Below are 24,157 nucleotides of genomic sequence, written 5' to 3'. Positions count from 1 at the left end.
GTTCGACGTTCCCTGCCGTCTCCCTGCTCTCTCAGTGGCGGGAAAAGCCTGCTCGAGCGCTCTGTCTCGCTCCCTCCCGCCCTCCCGTCGCGTGCCGCTTCCCGCCTGGAGGTGGCGCTCAGCGCGCGAGAGACGGACGCTCTTCCCGCCTCTCCGCTGTGGAGCGCGAGCGAGAGAGAGAGAGACATGTATTACTGTCCGTGCGAGTGGAAATGAGGGACGCGGACTCTAACCGCTGTCGTGTTGACCGTTTGAATCAGAGAGGAGGGCGGGCACGTCATGTGTGTCATGTGATCGGTCCTAGTTTAATGTCAGCTAACGGAGACTCGGACCTGTGACTCCGAGCTGCCGCAGACAGTTACAGTTTAACTGGTCCGAAAACATCAACAACCCCGCATGAGCCCCGGTACTTAAAGCAACATGGAAGTACGATAAGTCGCCATACCTGTCACAAGACATTGGGAAACACGCGCAGTAGTTCAGGTGGATGCTGGCCCCGCCCCCTCCGGGTATAGTAGAGAGAGAGAGAGAGAGAGAGAGAGAGAGAGAGAGAGAGAGAGAGAGAGAGAGAGAGAGAGGCCTCGGTCTGGAGTCAGTCCTCGTCACGCTGACCTGCTCCGTGTCGGACCGCGAGCGGACACAGTTAGTAGCGGCGGAGCGGTGACCGCGCGTCGGGGTGGAAACTAAGCGCACCAACCGGACCGTGTGTTTCTTTTTAACCGTTTTTTGGTCCCTTAATTAAATATTTTTTCCCTCGTCTCCCGGTCGGTGCTCCGTCCTCCGCCACCCCGCACGACACGAGCCGGAGGATGCTGTCGTTACAAGCCGCCCGGTGGTGACGTCCTCACGGAGTAACAGCGAGGTGTGACCCCGGTCCGCACGGGTGTCCAGCCCCCCCTCCCCACTTTCGCCTCCCCGAGAGAGAGAACGGATCTCCGGGTCGATGCGCAGCGCTGGTCACGACATTACAACCGGACAGAAATTAAGAAACGGAATTGGAGGAATGTGCCTGTCTTCTAGGATTGTTTGATTTATTTCTACGGTCTTTCTTTGTTTTTTCCCGGCGTTGTGGATTGTTAATTTCGGGGTGTTGTTCGATTTTCCATTTTTTTTCTCACGGCTCCATCTGGTTACCGAGGAGGAGCGGAGCCTGTAGCCGAGGCTGGAGCGCCCAGAGCCGGGTAACCGCGCGGCTGTCCCCCGGTCCAGGTAGGAACTTCTCTCCACGATCCGCATCTTTACATAACGTGACTCATCTAACTCATTATTATTCCCCTGAACGCTGCAGGTGGAATATTCCACTTTGTTCCGTCTCACTTTATTAAAGCAGCGAGGGGAGAACCTCCGCGCTGAGGAACACTTGTTGGTAAAAACCTCCGTTTCAATCGATCGCATGTTCATATTCAGGCTATAATGGGCGTTTTACCGACATTACACTATAGTGGTATCGATCCCCCCATGTCTAGCAGTCATAAAACACAGCTTCCTCTTTTCTAACCTCTGAAACTGTAAAAACCCAAAGCCAGCATCGTGCAGGCTCCACGCAGTGTGTGTGTGTGTGTGTGTGTGTGTGTGTGTGTGTGTGTGTGTGTGTGTGTGTGTGTGTGTGTGTGTGTGTGTGTGTGTGTGTGTGTGTGTGTGTGTGTGTGTGTGTGTGATGTCTCCATCCCAGGCGCTGGAGACTTCTGCAGGACTCTGCACAATAATTTAAAATGGCAGTAAAATGAGCTGTAATGCTCCAGCTGCCTTCAGGGGCTCCTGCTCCAAGACAACAGGTCCATTCATCGTCCACGCCCACATGCCAACCTCGGGCCTCCTGGCACCTGTGGCATCGGCTGGTTGGAGTCAAAATACAGGTGGAGGTGTAGTTTCACTGGAGGGTGGACAGGTGAACGAGCGTCAACAGCCGGGAATCCCGTCCGGCCGGTCCCTCCAGTCCTACGGGAGGGAGGAGGATGGGCGTTGGACCTGTTTTACATGTTAGGGGGGGGGGGGGGGGTATTTACATGCAAACTGCATCTGCCTCCAGCTGGAGTAGTGGAACGCCACCGCGGCCGCTCTCCGCCAGCCACACCTCCCCTTTCAGAGGAGCTGCTTCGTGGGAAACAACGCTTTGGTTTCCTACACTTGACCTTTGACCCCTCCCCCCCAGTACAGACTCAGGGCTGAGTGTGTGTCACTGGTGGTGGTGGCGCTTCAGCATTTTGGTTTTCTAACTGAATTAATCTGGTTTAAATGTTGACGTCAGGGTCTGAAAAAATATATATAAAGAGTTCCTTAAAGGCTCTGAGGGCTGAGGGGCCCTCTTCTCCTGTACATATACATGTGTGTATATATACATATATATATATATATATATATATGTGAGTATGTATATACACTACCGTTCAAAAGTTTGGGATCACCCAGACAATTTTGTGTCTTCCATGAAAAATCACACTTTTATTTATCAAATGAATATAAAATATAGTCAAGACATTGACAAGGTTAGAAATAATGATTAATATTTGAAATATTAATTTTGTTCTACAAACTTCAAGCTCAAAGGAAGGCCAGTTGTATAGCTTATATCACCAGCATAACTGTTTTCAGCTGTGCTAACATAATTGCACGGGTTTTCTAATCAGACATTTGTCTTCTAAGGCGATAACACAATGTACCATCAGAACACTGGAGTGATGATGAAATGGGCCTCTATACACCTCTGGAGACATGTCATTAGAAACCAGACGTTCCACCTAGAAGAGTCATTTACCACATTAACAATGTAGAGAGGGTATTTATGATTAATGTTATCTTTATTGAAAAAACAGTGCTTTACTTTGAAAAATAAAGTCATTTCTAAGTGATCCCAAACTTTTGAACGGTAGTGTATATATGTATATATATGTGTGTGTGTGTGTATATATAGATACATATGTCTATATATATGTGCGTATGTATATATATATGTATATATATGTGTGTATGTGTATATATAAATAGATACATATGTCTATATATATGTATATATATACATGTGTGTGTATATATTTATATATATATATGTGTGTATGTATATAATATATATACATATATAAACACACACATGAATATATATATATGTGTGTGTGTATATACAGTATATATATAGATATATATGGATATGTGTGTGTATATATATATATAATTTTATTTATATATATATATACTTGTGGGCGAGGTCGGAGATTTGATACCAAACTTCGGGATTCCCTCTAACTCTGAAGGGGTCCAATTTATGTTACCACATTTTCCCTGCCGTGTGTGTGGGGGGGGGGAAGAGGATGGAATTACAAAGAGGAGGAGGGAGGAGGAGGAGGAGGAGAGAGAGAGAGAGGGAGAGGAGGAGGAGGAGGAGGAGAGGGAGAGGAGGAGGAGGTCGGACTCAGTCCGTTCTGCACATTTCCGCGTAAAAATTGGAGATCTGAGCGAGTCGAGTGGTTAATGTGTCATTATGATGAGAGGAAACGGGTTTGGTGTGTGTGACGGTGTGTGTGTGTGTGTGTGAGACGGTGTGTGTGTGTGTGTGTGACGGTGTGTGTGTGATACATTAAGGATGTCCATGATTCTGCTGACATCGTTTTCACGGCAGGTATTTATTCATATCAGGTGAAACCGTCCAGGTGACCAGCTGGTCTCTGGTCTCTAGTCTCTTGTCTCTGGTCTCTTGTCTCTGGTCTCTAGTCTCTGGTCTCTAGTCTCTGGTCTCTGGTCTCTGGTCTCTGGTCTCTAGTCTCTGGTCTCTGGTCTCTAGTCTCTGGTCTCTAGTCTCTGGTCTCTGGTCTCTAGTCTCTAGTCTCTGGTCTCTGGTCTCTAGTCTCTGGTCTCTAGTCTCTGGTCTCTGGTCTCTAGTCTCTGGTCTCTGGTCTCTGGTCTCTGGTCTCTAGTCTCTAGTCTCTAGTCTCTGGTCTCTGGTCTCTAGTCTCTGGTCTCTGGTCTCTAGTCTCTAGTCTCTAGTCTCTGGTCTCTAGTCTCTAGTCTCTGGTCTCTGGTCTCTGGTCTCTGGTCTAGGATATGAACATGATCTTGCTTCACTAAGGACGTTTTAATGCTCCATGAATCAATAAATGCTCTTCAACCCTGAGCTTTGATTAAAAACAAAAAACTCACACACACATACACACAGAGACACACACACATACACACAGAGACACACACACTCACACACACATACACACAGAGACAGAGCTTGTGATGCGTTCAGGTGCTTGTGATGCGTTCAGGTGCTGGTGATGCGTTCAGATGCTGGTGATGCATTCAGGTGCTTGTGATGCGTTCAGGTGCTGGTGATGCATTCAGGTGCTTGTGATGCGTTCATGTGCTCGTGATGCGTTTATGTGCTTGTGATGCGTTCAGGTGCTCGTGATGCGTTCATGTGCTCGTGATGCGTTCAGGTGCTGGTGATGCGTTCATGTGCTCGTGATGCGTTCAGGTGCTCGTGATGCGTTCATGTGCTCGTGATGCGTTCAGGTGCTGGTGATGCGTTCATGTGCTCGTGATGCGTTCATGTGCTCGTGATGCGTTCATGTGCTCGTGATGCGTTCAGGTGCTCGTGATGCGTTCATGTGCTCGTGATGCGTTCAGGTGCTCGTGATGCGTTCATGTGCTCGTGATGCGTTCAGGTGCTGGTGATGTGCTCGTGATGCGTTCATGTGCTCGTGATGCGTTCAGGTGCTGGTGATGCGTTCATGTGCTCGTGATGCATTCATGTGCTGGTGATGTGTTCAGGTGCTGGTGATGCGTTCATGTGCTGGTGATGTGTTCAGGTGCTCGTGATGCGTTCAGGTGCTCGTGATGCGTTCATGTGCTCGTGATGCGTTCATGTGCTCGTGATGCGTTCAGGTGCTCGTGATGCGTTCAGGTGCTCGTGATGCGTTCAGGTGCTGGTGATGCATTCATGTGCTCGTGATGCGTTCAGGTGCTGGTGATGCGTTCATGTGCTCGTGATGCATTCATGTGCTCGTGATGCATTCAGTTGCTGGTGATGCGTTCATGTGCTCGTGATGCATTCAGTTGCTGGTGATGCGTTCATGTGCTCGTGATGCGTTCAGGTGCTGGTGATGCGTTCATGTGCCCGTGATGCATTCATGTGCTCGTGATGCGTTCATGTGCTCGTGATGCGTTCATGTGCTCGTGATGCGTTCATTTGCTCGTGATGCATTCAGGTGCTCGTGATGCGTTCAGGTGCTCGTGATGCGTTCAGGTGCTCGTGATGCGTTCAGGTGCTCGTGATGCGTTCATGTGCTCGTGATGCGTTCAGGTGCTGGTGATGCGTTCATGTGCTCGTGATGCGTTCAGGTGCTGGTGATGCATTCAGGTGCTTGTGATGCGTTCAGGTGCTCGTGATGCGTTCATGTGCTCGTGATGCGTTCAGGTGCTGGTGATGCGTTCAGGTGCTCGTGATGCGTTCATGTGCTCGTGATGCGTTCATGTGCTGGTGATGCGTTCAGGTGCTCGTGATGCATTCAGGTGCTCGTGATGCGTTCAGGTGCTCGTGATGCATTCAGGTGCTCGTGATGCGTTCATGTGCTCGTGATGCGTTCAGGTGCTGGTGATGCGTTCAGGTGCTGGTGATGCGTTCAGGTGCTCGTGATGCGTTCATGTGCTCGTGATGCGTTCAGGTGAAGTCAGACATGTGGAGTAAATATGTTCCTGTGGATTAAAAACTGTTCCTGATCTTTACTTCATACCAGCTGCTCATCCGCCATCCCATAATCCCCTTCTGTCTGAGGGGGGGGGGGGGGGCTGTGTGTGTGTGATGTGTGTGTTTGTGTGCATGTGTGTGCGTATGTGTGTGTGTGTGTGTCAGCTGTTCGGCCCACACACTGAAACCAGGAAGAACCTTTAGAAGCACTGAGTCAGCTGTTTGTCTGCAGAGCGTGAGCTATGTGCACAAGGTGAGTTCAGGTGTCTCTTGGTGAGTTCAGGTGTCTCTAGGTGAGTTCAGGTGTCTCTTGGTGAGTTCAGGTGTCTCTAGGTGAGTTCAGGTGTCTCTTGGTGAGTTCAGGTGTCTCTAGGTGAGTTCAGGTGTCTCTAGGTGAGTTCAGGTGTCTCTAGGTGAGTTCAGGTGTCTCTTGGTGAGTTCAGGTGTCTCTTGGTGAGTTCAGGTGTCTCTAGGTGAGTTCAGGTGTCTCTTGGTGAGTTCAGGTGTCTCTAGGTGAGTTCAGGTGTCTCTAGGTGAGTTCAGGTGTCTCTAGGTGAGTTCAGGTGTCTCTTGGTGAGTTCAGGTGTCTCTAGGTGAGTTCAGGTGTCTCTTGGTGAGTTCAGGTGTCTCTAGGTGAGTTCAGGTGTCTCTTGGTGAGTTCAGGTGTCTCTAGGTGAGTTCAGGTGTCTCTTGGTGAGTTCAGGTGTCTCTAGGTGAGTTCAGGTGTCTCTCAGTGAGTTCAGGTGTCTCTATGTGAGTTCAGGTGTCTCTTGGTGAGTTCAGGTGTCTCTTGGTGAGTTCAGGTGTCTCTAGGTGAGTTCAGGTGTCTCTTGGTGAGTTCAGGTGTCTCTAGGTGAGTTCAGGTGTCTCTTGGTGAGTTCAGGTGTCTCTAGGTGAGTTCAGGTGTCTCTAGGTGAGTTCAGGTGTCTCTAGGTGAGTTCAGGTGTCTCTAGGTGAGTTCAGGTGTCTCTTGGTGAGTTCAGGTGTCTCTAGGTGAGTTCAGGTGTCTCTTGGTGAGTTCAGGTGTCTCTAGGTGAGTTCAGGTGTCTCTTGGTGAGTTCAGGTGTCTCTAGGTGAGTTCAGGTGTCTCTTGGTGAGTTCAGGTGTCTCTAGGTGAGTTCAGGTGTCTCTAGGTCAGTTCAGGTGTCTCTAGGTGAGTTCAGGTGTCTCTAGGTGAGTTTAGGTGTCTCTTGGTGAGTTCAGGTGTCTCTAGGTGAGTGCAGGTGTCTCTAGGTGAGTTCAGGTGTCTCTAGGTGAGTTCAGGTGTCTCTTGGTGAGTTCAGGTGTCTCTAGGTGAGTTCAGGTGTCTCTAGGTGAGTTCAGGTGTCTCTTGGTGAGTTCAGGTGTCTCTAGGTCAGTTCAGGTGTCTCTAGGTGAGTTCAGGTGTCTCTAGGTGAGTTCAGGTGTCTCTAGGTCAGTTCAGGTGTCTCTTGGTGAGTTCAGGTGTCTCTAGGTGAGTTCAGGTGTCTCTAGGTGCATTCAGGTGTCTCTTGGTGAGTTCAGGTGTCTCTAGGTGAGTTCAGGTGTCTCTAGGTGAGTTCAGGTGTCTCTAGGTGAGTTCAGGTGTCTCTAGGTCAGTTCAGGTGTCTCTTGGTGAGTTCAGGTGTCTCTAGGTGAGTTCAGGTGTCTCTAGGTGAGTTCAGGTGTCTCTAGGTGCATTCAGGTGTCTCTTGGTGAGTTCAGGTGTCTCTAGGTGAGTTCAGGTGTCTCTAGGTGAGTTCAGGTGTCTCTTCAGGTGTCTCTTGGTGAGTTCAGGTGTCTCTAGGTGAGTTCAGGTGTCTCTAGGTGAGTTCAAGTTTCAAGTTTCAAGTTTCAAGTTTTTTATTGTCACATCCCCTTTTATACAAGTATAATCGGTTCGTGAAATTCTTATGTGCAAAACTCACTAAAAAGAATAAGAATGAGAATAAACTATACAATATCCACACAAAAAAAAAGAAGAAAGTATTAACAATATATATATAAAACAATGTAATAGAATATACATCATGGCAATATATATATATAAAACAATGTAATAAAATATACACTTTTTGAGACAATATATATATATATGTATATACATACAATATATATATACAATATATATATATATAAACAATGTAATAAAATATACACCATGGCCATAGATATTCACAGAATATGTTCTGGTGTGTAGTGTTAATGAGGGTCTCAGTCCTTGTTCAGCAGCCTGATGGCCTGACTGAAGAAGCTGTCCCTCAGTCTGTTGTCTGACACTGATACTGCGGTATCGCCTGCCATCATCCGTTTGGCCCTGGCCACGCACCGCTTGGTGTATATGTCCAGGATGGAGACCACCCTCTGTAGTGCCCCGCTCTCCAGGCGGTGCAGTTCCCGGTGATGCAACCTGTCAGAACACAGATGTGCGCCGAGGAACTTGAAGCTGCTGGACCTCTCACTGCACTCCGCCTATGGAGATGGGGGTAGTCCACAATCAGGTGTCTCTTGGTGAGTTCAGGTGTCTCTAGGTCAGTTCAGGTGTCTCTTGGTGAGTTCAGGTGTCTCTAGGTGAGTTCAGGTGTCTCTAGGTGAGTTCAGGTGTCTCTTGGTGAGTTCAGGTGTCTCTCGGTGAGTTCAGGTGTCTCTAGGTGAGTTCAGGTGTCTCTAGGTGAGTTCAGGTGTCTTCAGAGCCTGAACGCATCATGATAACGTTATCATTTACCTTCAGTACTCATGTTCACTGAGCAGAGCCTGAATGCATCACCATGTAACTGAACTGAACCTCTGCTGTTTCTCTGTTAGCGGTGCTGCTAACGTCACTAGCTAACGTCACTAGCTAACGCCACTAGCTGTGACCAGTAGAACACGTGTTCTTGGGAAACTTTATTAACACCGTGAGTTTTCAGGATGTTCTACTTTGAAACCCAATGACACACACACGCACACGCACGCACACGCACGCACACACACGCACACACACACACACACACATGCGCACATGCACACACACGCACATGCACGCACGCACACACACGCACGCACACGCACGCACACACACACCCACCCTGTGGGGTGACGAGGCCATTGGCTGCTTTGTCATGGACACACTCTTTGTCTCACACGCTGACTGCCTGCTTCTTTACACATGGAAATGGACATGTCTTTGTATTGTCACACACACACTTAAACACACACGCACACACATGAACGTACACTCACACACTCACACACATTTACACACACACACACACGCCATGTGAACCAACATGTCAGCTTTGTTGCTCAGTGGAGTTTCTCCGACTGCCGGTAACCGTGACGATGTTTCACATGCTCTACTCTTCCTTTGTTAACGAGCTGCTGATCAATAACAACAACAACAACATTTCAGCTGAAAAGATGACATCATTACCTTCTAATGGAGGGATTAGCTCCGCCTCCTCCGATCGATGAGCATCACAGAGAAAACCACCGGTCACAACCTCAGAGGAGAATATGAGGGTGTAGTTAATATAGTTAATATAGTTTATGTAGTTAATATAGTTTATATATGGTTTATAGTTAACATAGTTTATATACGGTATATAGTTTATAGTTTAATTCACCGGTTGGTCAGCAGATCAGACCTCACTGTTGCTTCAGCTCCGTTTCCACGGTGACAAGTGAGATGCCGGGGGGGGGGGGGGTCAGAGGTCAGAGGGTTGTGGGTATTTGGCAGCTCTGCATACAAATGTGAGAAAAGAAACACACACACACACGTACAAACACGTACACACACACACACATACACACAGAGACACACACACACAGAGACACACACACACACACAGAGACACAGACACACACACACAGACACACAGACACACACACACACACACAGACACACACACACACACACACACACACACAGAGACACACACACATACACACAGACACACACACACACACACAGACACACACACACACACACAGACACACACAGACACACACACACACACACAGACACACACACACACACACAGACACACACACACACACACACACACACACACACACACACACACACACAGACACACACACACACACACACACACACACAGACACACACACACACAGACACACACACACACACACAGAGACAGGAGGCATTCACATGCACATTCACACTTGTAAACACAGCGACGCCCCATCCCCCCACATACTCATTCACATTCACACAGGGGTAATTAGGTGTGTGTGTGTCTGTGTGTGTGTGTGTGTGTCACAGCAGGGAGCCAACAGACACACTTGAGATGAACAACTGAGCAGCAGCTCAAACTGCTGCTGCTGAATGGAGGACTTCTGTTTACCTCTTCAGAAACTGAACTTTGACCTTTGAGCTCATCGACCAAACAAAGAACCGGTGACATGTTGAAATAAACACGTTAACATGTTGAAATAAACACATGTACATGTTGAAATAAACACGTTAACATGTTGAAATAAACACATGTTAACATGTTGAAATAAACACGTTAACATGTTGAAATAAACACGTTAACATGTTGAAATAAACACGTTTACATGTTGAAATAAACACATGTTAACATGTTGAAATAAACACATTAACATGTTGAAATAAACACATGTTAACATGTTGAAATAAACACGTTAACATGTTGAAATAAACACATGTTAACATGTTGAAATAAACACGTTAACATGTTGAAATAAACACATGTTAACATGTTGAAATAAACACGTTTACATGTTGAAATAAACACATGTTAACATGTTTGAAATAAACACATGTTAATATGTTGAAATAAACACGTTAACATGTTGAAATAAACACGTTTACATGTTGAAATAAACACATGTTAACATGTTGAAATAAACACGTTAACATGTTGAAATAAACACGTTAACATGTTGAAATAAACACGTTAACATGTTGAAATAAACACGTTTACATGTTGAAATAAACACATGTTAACATGTTGAAATAAACACGTTAACATGTTGAAATAAACACATGTTAACATGTTGAAATAAACACGTTAACATGTTGAAATAAACACGTTTACATGTTGAAATAAACACGTTTACATGTTGAAATAAATCCTCTTTACCGGCAGGATGACGTCACTGTTCTGGACGTCACACGCTAACATGTTGAAAGGTAAACACGTTTACATGTTGAAATAAATCAGCGTTACTGTGCAGGATGACGCACTGTTCTGGACGCAGACGCACTGCAGACGCAGCCTGTGACGCAGCGTGTGACGCAGCGTGTGACGCAGCGTGTGACGCAGCCTGTGACGCAGCGTGTGACGCAGCGTGTGACGTAGCCTGTGACGCAGCGTGTGACGCAGCGTGTGACGCAGCGTGTGACGCAGCGTGTGACGCAGCCTGTGACGCAGCCTGTGACGCAGCCTGTGACGCAGCGTGTGACGTAGCGTGTGACGTAGCCTGTGACGTAGCCTGTGACGTCGCGTGTGACGTAGCCTGTGACGCAGCGTGTGACGTAGCGTGTGACGCAGCGTGTGACGTAGCCTGTGACGTAGCGCAGACGTAGCCTGTGGCGCAGCGTGGCGTAGCGCAGACGTAGCCTGTGACGAGCGTGACGAGCCTGTGACGTAGCGTGTGGCGTAGCGTGTGGTGTAGCGTGTGCCGTAGCGTGTAGCGTGTGGTGTAGCGTGTGGCGTAGCGTGTGGCGTAGCGTGTGGTGTAGCGTGTGGCGTAGCGTGTGGTGTAGCGTGTGGCGTAGCGTGTGGCGTAGCGTGTGGCGTGCGTGGCGTAGCCTGTGGCGCCGTGTGACGTATCCTGTGACGTAGCGTGTGACGTAGCCTGTGACACAGCGTGTGACGTTGCGTGTGACGTAGCCTGTGACGTAGCGTGTGACGTAGCGTGTGACGCAGCCTGTGACGCAGCGTGTGACGTAGCCTGTGACGTAGCGTGTGACGTAGCCTGTGACGTCGCGTGTGACGTAGCCTGTGACGCAGCGTGTGACGTAGCGTGTGACGCAGCGTGTGACGTAGCCTGTGACGTAGCGTGTGACGTAGCCTGTGACGTAGCGTGTGACGTAGCGTGTGACGTAGCCTGTGACGTAGCGTGTGACGTAGCCTGTGACGTAGCGTGTGACGTAGCCTGTGACGTAGCGTGTGACGTAGCCTGTGACGTAACCTGTGACGTAGCGTGTGACGTAGCCTGTGACGTAGCCTGTGACGTAGCGTGTGACGTAGCCTGTGACGTAGCGTGTGACGTAGCCTGTGACGTAGCGTGTGACGTAGCCTGTGACGTAGCGTGTGACGCAGCGTGTGACGTAGCCTGTGACGTGGCGTGTACGTGGCGTGTACGTGGCGTGTGACGTGGCGTGTGACGTAGCCTGTGACGTAGCGTGTGCTCCTCCTCTCTCAGGGCGATCCCGAGGGGCGGAGCCATGGCGGCGCCGAGGCGCTGCTCCCTCTTGTGCCTGGCGCTCGCCCTGCTGGCGGCGTGCGGCGCTGCGCCCTCCGACCTCCTGTACCGGGTCCCCGAGGAGCAGCCGCCCAACTCGCTGGTCGGCGGCCTGGCGGCGGACCGCGGCCTGCCGGACTCGGGCCACCTGTACAAGCTGGAGGTGGGGGCGCCCTACCTGCGCGTGGACGGCAGGACGGGCGACATCTTCACCACGGAGGTGCCTCTGGACCGCGAGGCGCTGCGAGACTGCCGCCACGCCGCGGGCGGCGAGTGCTTCCTGGAGTTCGAGGTGTCCATCACCGACATGGCGGCGGGCTCGGGCCCCCGGCTCATCGAGGGCCGCGTCCAGGTGCTGGACATCAACGACAACACGCCGCAGTTCTCCTCGCCCATCCTGGCGCTCTCCGTCCCCGAGAACACGCCCGTGGGCGCCCTGTTCTCCATCCCCGCGGCGACCGACCGGGACGCCGGCGCCAACGGCGTGGCCGAGTACACGCTGAGCGCCGGGCCCGACGCCGACCGGCTGTTCGGCCTGCGGGTGTCCGAGGACTCTGACGAGAAGCAGCCGCAGCTGGTCGTCATGGGCGACCTGGACCGCGAGCGCAAGGACTCGTACGACCTGAACGTGCGCGTGGTGGACGGGGGCACGCCGCCGCGGGCGAGCAGCGCCCTGCTGAGGGTCAGCGTCACGGACCAGAACGACAACGCGCCGCGCTACGAGAGGAGCGGCTACCAGGCGGAGCTGCCCGAGAACAGCCCGCAGGGACACTCGGTGCTGCAGGTGAGGGGCGGGGCTTATTCATGGCTCTGAGCTGCTCGGCTGCTTCTGGTGACAGGAAACTGATCAATAAGTGATGGAGTCACGTTGTGAGTCTTCAGGACGTTGGGATCTCAGTATTGATCAGCAGGTTCTGCTCCTGTGGACACGTCACGCCCTCCTCTCCCTCCCCTCCTCTTCCTGTCCCTCTCCCTCCCCTCCTCTTCCTCTCCCTCCCCTCCTCTCCCTCTCCCTCCCCTCCTCTTCCTCTCCCTCCCCTCTTCTCCCTCTCCCTCACCTCCTCTTCCTCTCCTTCCTCTCCCTCCCCACCTCTTCCTCTCCCTCCTCTTCCTCTCCCTCTCCCTCCCTCCTCTTCCTCTTCCTCTTCCTCTCCCTCTCCCTCCCCTCCTCTTCCTCTTCCTCCTCTTCCTCTCCCTCCCCTCCTCTCCTCTCCTCCTCTCCCTCCTCTCCCTCTCCCTCCCTCCTCCCTCCTCCTCCTCTTCCTCCCTCCTGTCTCCTCCTCCTCCTCTTCCTCCCTCCTCTTCCTCCTCCTCCTCCCTCCTCTTCCTCCTCCTCCCTCCTCTCCTCTCCTCCCTCTTCCTCCCTCCCTCCTCTTCCTCTCCCTCTCCCTCCCCTCCCCTCCCTCCCTTCCTCTTCCTCTTCCTCTCCTCCCTCCTCTTCCTCTCTCCTCCCTCCCCTCCTCTTCCTCTCCCTCCCCTCCTCTTCCTCTCCCTCTCCCTCTCCCTCCCCTCCTCTCCCTCTCCCTCGCCTCCTCTTCCTCTTCCTCTCCCTCCCCTCCTCTTCCTCTCCCTCTCCCTCCCCTCCTCTCCCTCCCCCTCCCCTCCTCTCCCTGCCCTCCTCTTCCTCTCATTTTAAATTCAAATACAGCTCTTGCACCTGATTGGCACCTGAATCTCTTAACCGACCAAGACACGGTTAAGAGATTATGTAATCATGTGACCCATCTGATGGATGCACGAGGCCCTGGTCCTGGTCCTGGACCTTGGCCTCAGGCCTCAGGCCCCGGCTGGTTACTGGTTAACGGAGGTCAACATCTCTGCTGGGTTCTCAGAAGCCGTCAATAATTCACCAGGAAGAGCGGCGGTTATAACCACGCTGTGTTCCTGCCCCTGAACCTCCCAGAGCACCGGACACTTCATGTCTTCGGCTTTTATTTGGTTCTTATTCAAATTCTCTGAATGACAAAATAAAATGTTCTATTTAATTTAGAAAATAAAAATATTTTCTGTTTGTAGTCATTTTAAAGGTGCAGCACTGATGACGGAGCTTTAAGAATGAAGATTAAAGTTATTGTTTTAATGGAGGAACCGTCCCACCAAATGCATTTCATTCCCCCAAAATTCAGCTCGACATTAACGTACCGGCATGTATTTAGATATGGATGACTCAAAATGACTTAAGTATAAATAAATAAATGCATGACTAAATATAGGAATAAATAAATAAATGCTTAAATAAATGTATAAATAAATAAATAAATACAGGAATGAATAAATATAAGTTATAAATCAACAGGACATCATTAAATAAATATATTTCTGTATTTCTTCATTTATTTATGTGTGACATTTACGTGTCCGTATATTCAAATGAGCTGGGCGGTCCGAACCTCATTGTTAAACAGGATTGGTCAAGTCGGGGAGCAAGACAGAAGCAATCGATCCCGAGCACCTGGACCTGAAGATGAACATCGTTTATTATGCGTTCTTGTCTGTACATTCTAAATACTACTGTTGTTGAGTCACGGAATGTAATTTAAGGATGTTTTCAGCCCAGAAGTTAGTAGTTTAAGCATCAAATCTGTGGTCGGTTTATCGAGATTCAGCCTAATAAGGATATGCGACGGAGATTTGAGGTTCTTCTCGTGGGACCAGAGAGCTCCGGGCGCTCAGCGCGCTGTGTGGCCGCCGAGAGAAGCCTGATCTATATATATATATATATATAGAGCGAGAGAGAGAGAGAGAGATGTAATTAGGTTTTGGAGGATCTAAAGAGCACAAAGAATTAATTATTTATTAAAATATAACGTTACGGCAGTATGACTGAGGGTTATGATTCATAACTTCATATTGTAGCGACCCTGGGTCAGGAAAGCTACGAGACGTTTTATAGTTATGACCGTTTATTCGGGAACAAGTACCAGGCTACTGTGGGCGGAGTATACGCCAAACGACAGGGAACACCGCAACACATTCTACTCCACTGTCACGTATGTTACAGTGAATAAGTGGAGTAAATTCATGAGCAAGAACAGTTGATGTGGTGACGTCACAAGACCAGAAAGACCGTCCTGCGTCCTCGAGAGGCTGGACTCCCAAGACCAGACTCACAATACCAGACCCCCAAGACCAGACTCTCAAGACCAGACTCACAAGACCAGACTCCCAAGACCAGACTCTCAAGACCAGACTCACAAGACCAGACTCTCAAGACCAGACTCACAAGACCAGACTCCCAAGACCAGACTCTCAAGACCAGACTCACAAGACCAGACTCACAAGACCAGACTCACAAGACCAGACTCACAAGACCAGACTCCCAAGACCAGACTCCCAAGACCAGACTCTCAAGACCAGACTCACAAGACCAGACTCTCAAGACCAGACTCTCAAGACCAGACTCACAAGACCAGACTCCCAAGACCAGACTCTCAAGACCAGACTCACAAGACCAGACTCACAAGACCAGACTCACAAGACCAGACTCCCAAGACCAGACTCTCAAGACCAGACTCACAAGACCAGACTCACAAGACCAGACTCACAAGACCAGACTCCCAAGACCAGACTCACAAGACCAGACTCCCAAGACCAGACTCCCAAGACCAGACTCACAAGACCAGACTCCCAAGACCAGACTCACAAGACCAGACTCACAAGACCAGACTCCCAAGACCAGACTCCCAAGACCAGACTCAAAAGACCAGACTCCCAAGACCAGACTCCCAAGACCAGACTCCCAAGACCAGACTCCCAAGACCAGACTCCCAAGACCAGACTCACAAGACCAGACTCCCAAGACCAGACTCCAGAAGATCACGAGTCTGTACTCAGTGCACTTTGGAATTGATAAACGTCTGAAGTCAGAAAGCTGTCTCGGCTAACTTCTGCTAACGGTTAGCTGAGCGAGCTTCAGCATCATGTGCCAGGCAGAAGTAGTCGAGCATAACACACCAGGTGCATCACACTCCTGTGACCAATCATGCTTCAGACAGAGGTTCGGACCGCCCAGCTCATTTGAATATACGGACACGTAAATGTCACACATAAATAAATGAAGAAATACGTGTGGACACGTAAATAGAGAAATAAATAAATGAAGAAATATAGAAATATATTTATTTAATGATGTCCTGTTGATTTATAACTTTTATATTTATTCATTCCTGTATTTATTTATTTATACATTTATTTAAGCATTTATTTATTTATTTATACATTTATTTATTTAAACATTTATTTATTTAAGCATTTATTTATTCCTATATTTATTCATGCATTTATTTATTTATACTTAAGTCATTTTGAGTCCTCCATATTTAGAATCTTACAGAAATAATTTCATCATAAATATACTTTAAATTTATCATAAATATACCATAAATATATATATTTACCATGAATATACTTTAAATATATATACCGTAAATATATATATTTACCATGATTATACTTTCAATATATATTCCATAAATATACTTTAATATCATAAATATACCATAGATATACTTTAAATATATCATAAATATACAGTAAATATATATATTTACCATAAATATACTTTAAATATATCATAAATATACCTTAAATATATATATTTACCATGAATATACTTTAAATATACCATAAATATACTTTAAATATACCATAAATATACCCTATATATACCATAAATACATCTTGAATATACCCTAGATATTCCTTAAAGCCCTTGTGGACTGTGGAATGGGCTCCCAGACTCCAGCTGGCAGACGCTCCTGATGTCAGGAGGAGAGCTGCTGAGCGGCGTTTGGCCCCGTTGAGCTCTAAAAAGGAGTAACGGCCTTAAAGAGTGAAGCCTCCTCACGCGGCGCCCCGGCTGAGCGCCGCTGACCCGGCAGCCCCGGGGCCTTTAAATCAGATGTTCAACATCTCACATCTCCATCATTCTGAATGATCAGCTGAAGAGCGTCAGAGTCCTACGAGGGACGAGGTCTCCTGGCGGCTCTGCCGACGACCCGATGGCCTCGCTCTGCCGCTGGGCGTCGGGCCCCGTCCGGCTCCTCTCTGGTCTCTCATGGGCCGAGCAGCTCGGTAACCAGAGGAGCGTTGGCGGTCCCCGGTCTGGCCGCGAGAGGCCGGTGATCCGGTGTGCGCTCGCTGCGGTTCACACCTCGGGAGCTGCGAGGCGCGTCAGTGGTCCGAGAGTCAGGAGGTCGAGTCCAGCCGAGGGGGACGAGTGTCCCGCCTCTTTGTCGGGGTTCTCTTTGTCGGGGTTCTCTTTGTCTGGGTTCTCTCGGTCACCAACACTCTTCTGGTGGTTTTCAGGTTCGAGCCAACGACGCCGACATCGGCCCCAACGGAGAGATCGACTACAGCCTCCACCAGGCGTCGGAGGTGGTGCAGAGGCTGCTGCGCATCGACCGCTCCACGGGCGTCATCTACGTCAAGGGCCTGATGGACCGCGAGGAGGAGAGCTTCCTCAAGTTCTTCGTGGTGGCCAAAGACCGCGGGCCCAACTCCAAGAGCTCCAAGGCGCTGGTGACCATCACGGTCCGGGACCAGAACGACAACGCGCCGGCCGTGGAGATCCGCGGCATCGGGCTGGTGACGCACCAGGACGGCGTGGCCAACATCTCCGAGGACATGCCCGTCGGCACGGCCGTGGCGCTGGTCCAGGTGTCGGACCGCGACGAGGGCGAGAACGCGGTGGTGACGTGCGTGGTCGCCGGCGACGTCCCGTTCCAGCTGTGGCCCGCCAGCGAGTCGACCAACGACCGGAAGAGGAAGTACTTCCTGCAGACCACGACGGTGCTGGATTACGAGCGCCTCCGGGAGTACAGGATCGAAATCGTGGCGGTGGATTCGGGGAACCCGGCGCTGTCCAGCTCCAACTCCCTCAGGGTGCAGGTCACGGACGTGAACGACAACACGCCCGTCTTCGCCCCCGCGCGGCTCGAGGTGGACTTCGCCGAGGGCAACCGGCCGGGAGACACGGTGGCGTTCGTCGCGGCGACCGACGCAGACAGCGGCACCAACGCCGAGCTGGTCTACAGCATCCTGGACCCGCCGGCCGCCCGGCTGTTTGACATCGAGGCCGACACCGGGGAGATCCGCGCCAAGAACCTCCTGGACCGGGAGGAGACGGAGCGCTACGAGTTCCGCGTGGCGGCGGCGGACGAAGGCGTGCCCGGCAAAACCGCCACCGCCACCGTGGTGGTCAACGTCCTGGACCGCAACGACAACGACCCCAAGTTCATGCTGGGCATCTACAGCTTCTCCGTCATCGAGAACATGACTCCGCTCAACCCCGTCGGCGTGGTGACGGTCACCGACGCCGACGAGGGCGAGAACGCCCGGGTGACGCTGTTCGTGGAACCGGACGACGGCAAGTTTGTGATCCAGAACGGCACCGGGACCATCCTGTCCAGCATCTCCTTCGACCGCGAGAAGGAGAGCACCTACACCTTCCGCCTGAAGGCCGTGGACGCCGGCGACCCGCCGCGCTCCTCCTACGTGGGCGTGACCATCAACGTCCTGGACGAGAACGACAACGCCCCCTACGTCACCAAGCCGGCCAACTCCTCCTACACCTACATGTCCCCCGTCACGCCGCCGGACAGCGCCGTGGAGGCGGTGGAGGCCGAGGACATCGACTCCGGGCCCAACGCCGAGCTGGAGTACGCCATCACGGGGGGGAACCCGTACGGCCTGTTCCACATCGCGCCCGACAGCGGCGAGATCACGCTGGTGCAGGAGTTCACCGGCAAGCACAACGGGCTGCACCGCCTGGTGGTGCGCGTCGGCGATAAGGGCAAGCCCCCCCGCCACACCACGGCGCTGGTGCACGTGTTCGTCAACGACACCAAGTCCAACGTGTCGCTCATCGAGGCGCTGGTGGGCCACAGCCTCTACACGCCGCTGGACCGCGACATCGCCGGGGACCCCGACTACGCCCTGGCCCAGCGCAGCAACATCCTGTACGGCAGCCTGGCGGGGATCGCCGGCGTGGTCCTGGTCATCGTGGCCGTGGTGGTCATCAGACACCGGCTGCAGAAGGACGCCAAGAGCGGCTACCAGGCCGGCAAGAAGGAGAGCAAGGACCTGTACGCGCCCACGCCGGGCGCCAAGGGCGGCAAGGCCAAGCGCAGCCGCAAGGGCAAGGCGCCCCGAGCGGCCAAGCCGCCGCCGGAGGAGGAGGACCCGGAGGCCGGCCCGCAGAAGGGCCTCCCGTTCAGCCACGCGGCCGAGGACGCCGGCGCCGGGCCCCGGATCCACCTGCCCCTCAACTACCCGCCGGGCAGCCCCGACCTGGGCCGCCACTACCGCTCCAACTCGCCGCTGCCCTCCATCCAGCTGCAGCCGCAGTCGCCCTCGGCCTCCAAGAAGCACCAGGCGGTGCAGGAGCTGCCGGCCGCCAACACCTTCGTGGGGACGGGCGACAACACGTCCACGGGCTCGGACCAGTACTCGGACTACAGCTACAAGGCCAACCCGCCCAAGTACAGCAAACAGGTAGGAGACCACGACCGCTACTGGGCCCGGCAGCCGCTGTGGTAGCCGGGACTCGTTCGGCCGGCCGGTATCCCGAGGCCAGAGAGCCCCGCCCCCCCACAGCTGCTTCCATCTTTGGTTCTGGTTGTGTTCTTCCATTTGTTGTTGTTTTGTCATTATGGGATGGACCAGAGACGGGCTCACTCATCTGTACCTCACAAAGAACTCTGGATCCACAAAAACACTTTACTTTTTTTCATTGTGTTTATTTTGTGTTTGTTTTGAAGCGAGCGAACAACAAACGTACGTGAGGGTAAATGAAGACGTGTTGATGACCCCGGTCTCCCCTCCCCCTCCTCCTCCTCCTCCCCTCCTCCTCCTCCTCACATGAAGGAGCTCATGTTCACGTGTTCTCCTCATTCTGTCCTCACAGCTTCTCATTGCTTCATTATCACAACCGGGGAATTATGACGAAGACGAGCATTTTATTATTTTATTCTTGTATTATTGTATTATTGTATTATTATTTTGTGAGTGTTCTTCTGTTGGGGCCAGACTGAGCGCCGCCATCCGGGTCCCCACCAATGTAAGGGGGGAGGAGCTCGGGGAGAGGAGGGGCTAAGGGAAGGAGCTAGGGGAGAGTAGGGGCTAAGGGAGGGGGAGGAGCTAGGGGAGGAGCTAAGGGAAGGAGCTAGGGGAGAGTAGGGGCTAAGGGAGGGGGAGGAGCTAGGGGAGGAGCTAAGGGAAGGAGCTAGGGGAGAGTAGGGGCTAAGGGAGGGGGAGGAGCTAAGGGGAGGAGCTAACGGAAGGAGCTAGGGGAGGGGGAGGAGCTAGGGGGTTGTCCAGAGCCGTGATGAAGGACCAACAGGTACTGAGACAGCTGAACCTCCTCAGATGCTTTAAGAAGTCAATTGTTTGCACAGATTTATGGCAGGTCGCTTCCTGCCTCGTTTTACCCAGAGTGCCTTGCTCTAATCTATTTAATGTACAAAGGGGGGGGGGGGGAGATGCTGTTGTGTGATGGATTAAAAACGTTCACTGTGAAAGAAACTGAGACAATCACCCAGGATGACACTATGTTGTGAGAGTGAGTGTGTGTGAGTGTGTGTGTGTGTGTGTGAGCATTTCTAAAGACTCACCTGTACCAAAGACACACCTGTGTCCTGCTGGGCTCATCGTCACACCTGCTGAGTCATGTGATCTTCTTGTACAGTGATTAATATTTTGCTTTTTGTTTTATTTTGACGGCTCAAACGCAGATTTAACTTCAATAAAACATGTTGGTTACAACGTTAAAGAAGTGGCGCTCTGTGCATTCACTGGGAGGGGGCGGGGCCACTGGGAGTCTCCATGCTTCAGCCCTCTTGATCCTCGACGACGGCTTCAGTCCTGAAACATGAACAGCGTGAGAAGTCAAACATTCACTTTCAAAATAAAAGCGTTTAATTCAGGAGGAAATCATCCAGTTTTTTATTTTGAAAGCCGCCATGATGTGCAGACAAAAGATAAAATAGAACGCGTCTCATGTGAAGTCATGTGACCGCGGTGGAATTCCTCTGTCATGTGACCACGAGCCCCCCTCCCCCGTCCACATTAACAGTCCCACAGCACTCTTCCTCGCTTTTACGCTGACCCACTCGTCTGTCTCCATGGTAACACAACCTGTGTGTGTGTGCTGACTCATAGTAATGACCCCCTCCCCTCCCCCTCTTTCCTTCCATCCAATCAGGAACAATCCTCCTTCTGTGGAGAGATGGAGCTTCAATGAAGAGTGCAGTTTATATATGATGTTTGCTATTGTCTCTGACACTCATACACGCACACACACACACACACACACACACACACATACACGCACACACACAGACATATACACACAATCAGAGAAAAGATCAAAGAGGTGCTATTGGATGAGAACTACTTTCTTTTCGTATCCCTCCGCCCGCCGGCTGTTTGTCAACAAGCTGCTCTGAGTATAGAATATATCTGTTTATAATATATATATATATATCTGTATATAATATATCTGTTTATAATATATATATATATCTGTATATAATATATATATATATCTGTATATAATATATCTGTTTATAATATATATATATCTGTATATAATATATCTGTTTATAATATATATATATATTTATCTATATATAATATATTTATATATAATATATATCTGTCTTTAATATATATCTGTATATAATATATCTATATATTTGTATATAATATATATAACATATCTGTATATAATAAATCTGTATATAATATATATTTATATACAATATATCTGTATATAATACATCTGTATTTAATATACATGTATAGAATATATATATATATCTGTATATAATATATATGTATATATAATCTTTTAGGATTAGTTTTGTGGTTTTATTTTTCTCTTGAAATAAAATGTTTTGTTTTCACCTCAAAGTTTGAGATGAATTAGTTTGATCTTTTAAATAATAATAATAATTTGTATTATTTGTATTTCTCTGAATCATGTATTTTGTGTTTTGTATATAATATAATTCATAATTTCGGAGTTGTTTTTGAAGTAATGATCGTAGTGATGGTTCACAGGTTACAACAGATACCACAGAGAGCCCTTTGTCACACACACACACACACACACACACACATTCCTGACCAGCAGCATCACTCAGCATGATGTAATCCAGGTATGTCTCCACCACTCAGGTGTTCCTTGGGAATAATTAGGATATGGACATAGATCTATAGAGTGTGTGTGTGTGTGTGTTTTGTCTCAGCACCTGCTCCAACAACACAAGCAAAGTGGAACGGAATCAGGCCTGAGGCTACACACACTCACACACACACACACACACACTTACACTCACACACACTTACACACACTCTCACACACACACACACACACTCACACATGAAGCATCTCGGATTATCGACTCGTCCTAATCTCTGGAGCTTCATCACAGGATTGAGGTCGGATGATAGAACACATGACTTATTGTTCTCCTTCTTGTTTTTCTTCTTGTTCTTCTTGTTCTCCTTCTTGTTCTTCTTCTTCTCCTTGTTCTTCTCCTTCTCGTTCTTCTTCTTGTTCTTGTTCTTCTTCTTCTCCTTCTCGTTCTTGTTCTTCTTCTTCTCCTCCTTCTTGTTTTTGTTCTTCTTCTCGTTCTTGTTCTTCTTCTCCTTCTCGTTCTTGTTCTTCTTCTCGTTCTTGTTCTTCTCCTCCTTCTTCTCGTTCTTGTTCTTCTTCTCGTTCTTCTTCTTGTTCTAAATCATAAACAGCTGAAACACTGTTTACAGTCTGTTAGCATGTTAGCTCGTTAGTTAGCATCTTCATTGGTAAATGGGGTTAGTTTTTTCTGTCTGTGCCTTGAAGTAAAACGTTAACTTGTCATCAGCTTGTTTGTTGTCTAGAAGTGAGAGTTCATATTTCTAATTTAATAATAAATAAAGTTGAAGCCGAAGATTAAAAACTAAACTTCAAAAGAACCAATGAGATTAAAACGTGAGAAAAGCTGCTGAAACTTTTAAAACCACAATCTACAGTTTGAAAGTTTGTTCATGAGATAAGAAACATTCCTCTGTGTGAGTGTGTGTGTGTGTTTGTCTGTGTGTATCTATCTGTGTGTGTGTGTGTTTGTGTATCTATCTGTGTGTGTGTGTGTATCTATCCGTGTGTGTGTATCTGTGTGTGTGTGTTTGTGTATCTGTGTGTGTGTGTTTGTGTGTGTGTGTGTTTGTGTATATCTGTGTGTGTGTTGGGTGTGTTCTTTCATTCAGACTGACAGCAGGTAAAGACTCTTAAAGGGACAGTCACACAGGACCTAACACCTTCCTTTGGGGAGCAGACATGTTTAGACACACACAGACACACACACAGGCAGACACACACAGGCAGACACAGACAGACACACACACACAGACACACACACTTTATGAGTGACGTGTGTGTGTCGAAGCCTCGAGGGGAAACAACATTGATTGCCCTGAAAAAGATGATGTGTGTGAGTGTTTGTCTGTGTGTGTGGTTGTGTGTGTGTGAGTGTATGTGTGTGAGTGTGTGTGTGTGTGTGAGTGTGTGTATGTGTGTGAGTGTATGTTTGTGAGTGAGTGTGTGTGTGAGTGTGTGTGCATGTGAGTGTGTGTGTGCATATGTGTGTGTGTGTGTGTGTATGTGTGAGTGTGCATATGTGTGTGTGTGAGAGTGTGTGTGTGTGTATGTGTGTGTGTGTGTGTGTGTGTGTGTGTGTGTGTGTGCATGTGTGTGTGTGAGAGTGTGTGTGTGTGTGCGTGTGTGTGTGTGAGGAGTGTGTGTGTGCATGTGTGTGTGTGTGTGAGAGTGTGTGAGGAGTGTGTGTGCATGTGTGTGTGTGTGACAGTGTGTGTGTGTGAGGAGTGTGTGTGAGAGTGTGTGTGTGACAGTGTGTGTGTGTATTCTGTAACAATATTTAAAAAGGGACCTGTTGTCTCGGAGGTCAGACTTCAGCCCTAATGAGGCGGTGGAAGTGAACTCCTCCCCCTCTGTGGGTCAAAGGTCGCTCTGTGGGGTCAGAGGTCGCCCGCTGCACGTGCTCCTGGTTACCTCGTGGTTCCGCCGCCCGCCGGGTGCTGGTGATTGATGAGGCC

The 24,157-nt window shown here is 49.6% G+C and overlaps 1 protein-coding gene across 1 annotated transcript; it reads left to right on the top strand.

Moving 5' to 3' along the window:
- The first annotated feature begins 592 nt into the window (after nt 1-592).
- Nucleotides 593-19,696, top strand: LOC130191326 (protocadherin-1-like). The gene is made up of 3 exons (XM_056411019.1): nt 593-1,209; nt 12,023-12,845; nt 17,369-19,696. The coding sequence occupies exons 2-3, from the start codon at nt 12,045-12,047 to the stop codon at nt 19,598-19,600; spliced, it is 3,033 nt and encodes a 1,010-aa protein (XP_056266994.1). The 5' UTR covers nt 593-1,209; nt 12,023-12,044; the 3' UTR covers nt 19,601-19,696.
- The last annotated feature ends 4,461 nt before the right edge of the window (nt 19,697-24,157 follow it).

This window comes from Pseudoliparis swirei, unplaced genomic scaffold (assembly GCF_029220125.1).
Source record: "Pseudoliparis swirei isolate HS2019 ecotype Mariana Trench unplaced genomic scaffold, NWPU_hadal_v1 hadal_39, whole genome shotgun sequence".
Classification (NCBI taxonomy): domain Eukaryota; kingdom Metazoa; phylum Chordata; class Actinopteri; order Perciformes; family Liparidae; genus Pseudoliparis; species Pseudoliparis swirei.
The sequence above is the reverse complement of the archived record's forward strand: the minus strand, read 5'-3'. Positions and strand labels throughout refer to the sequence as shown.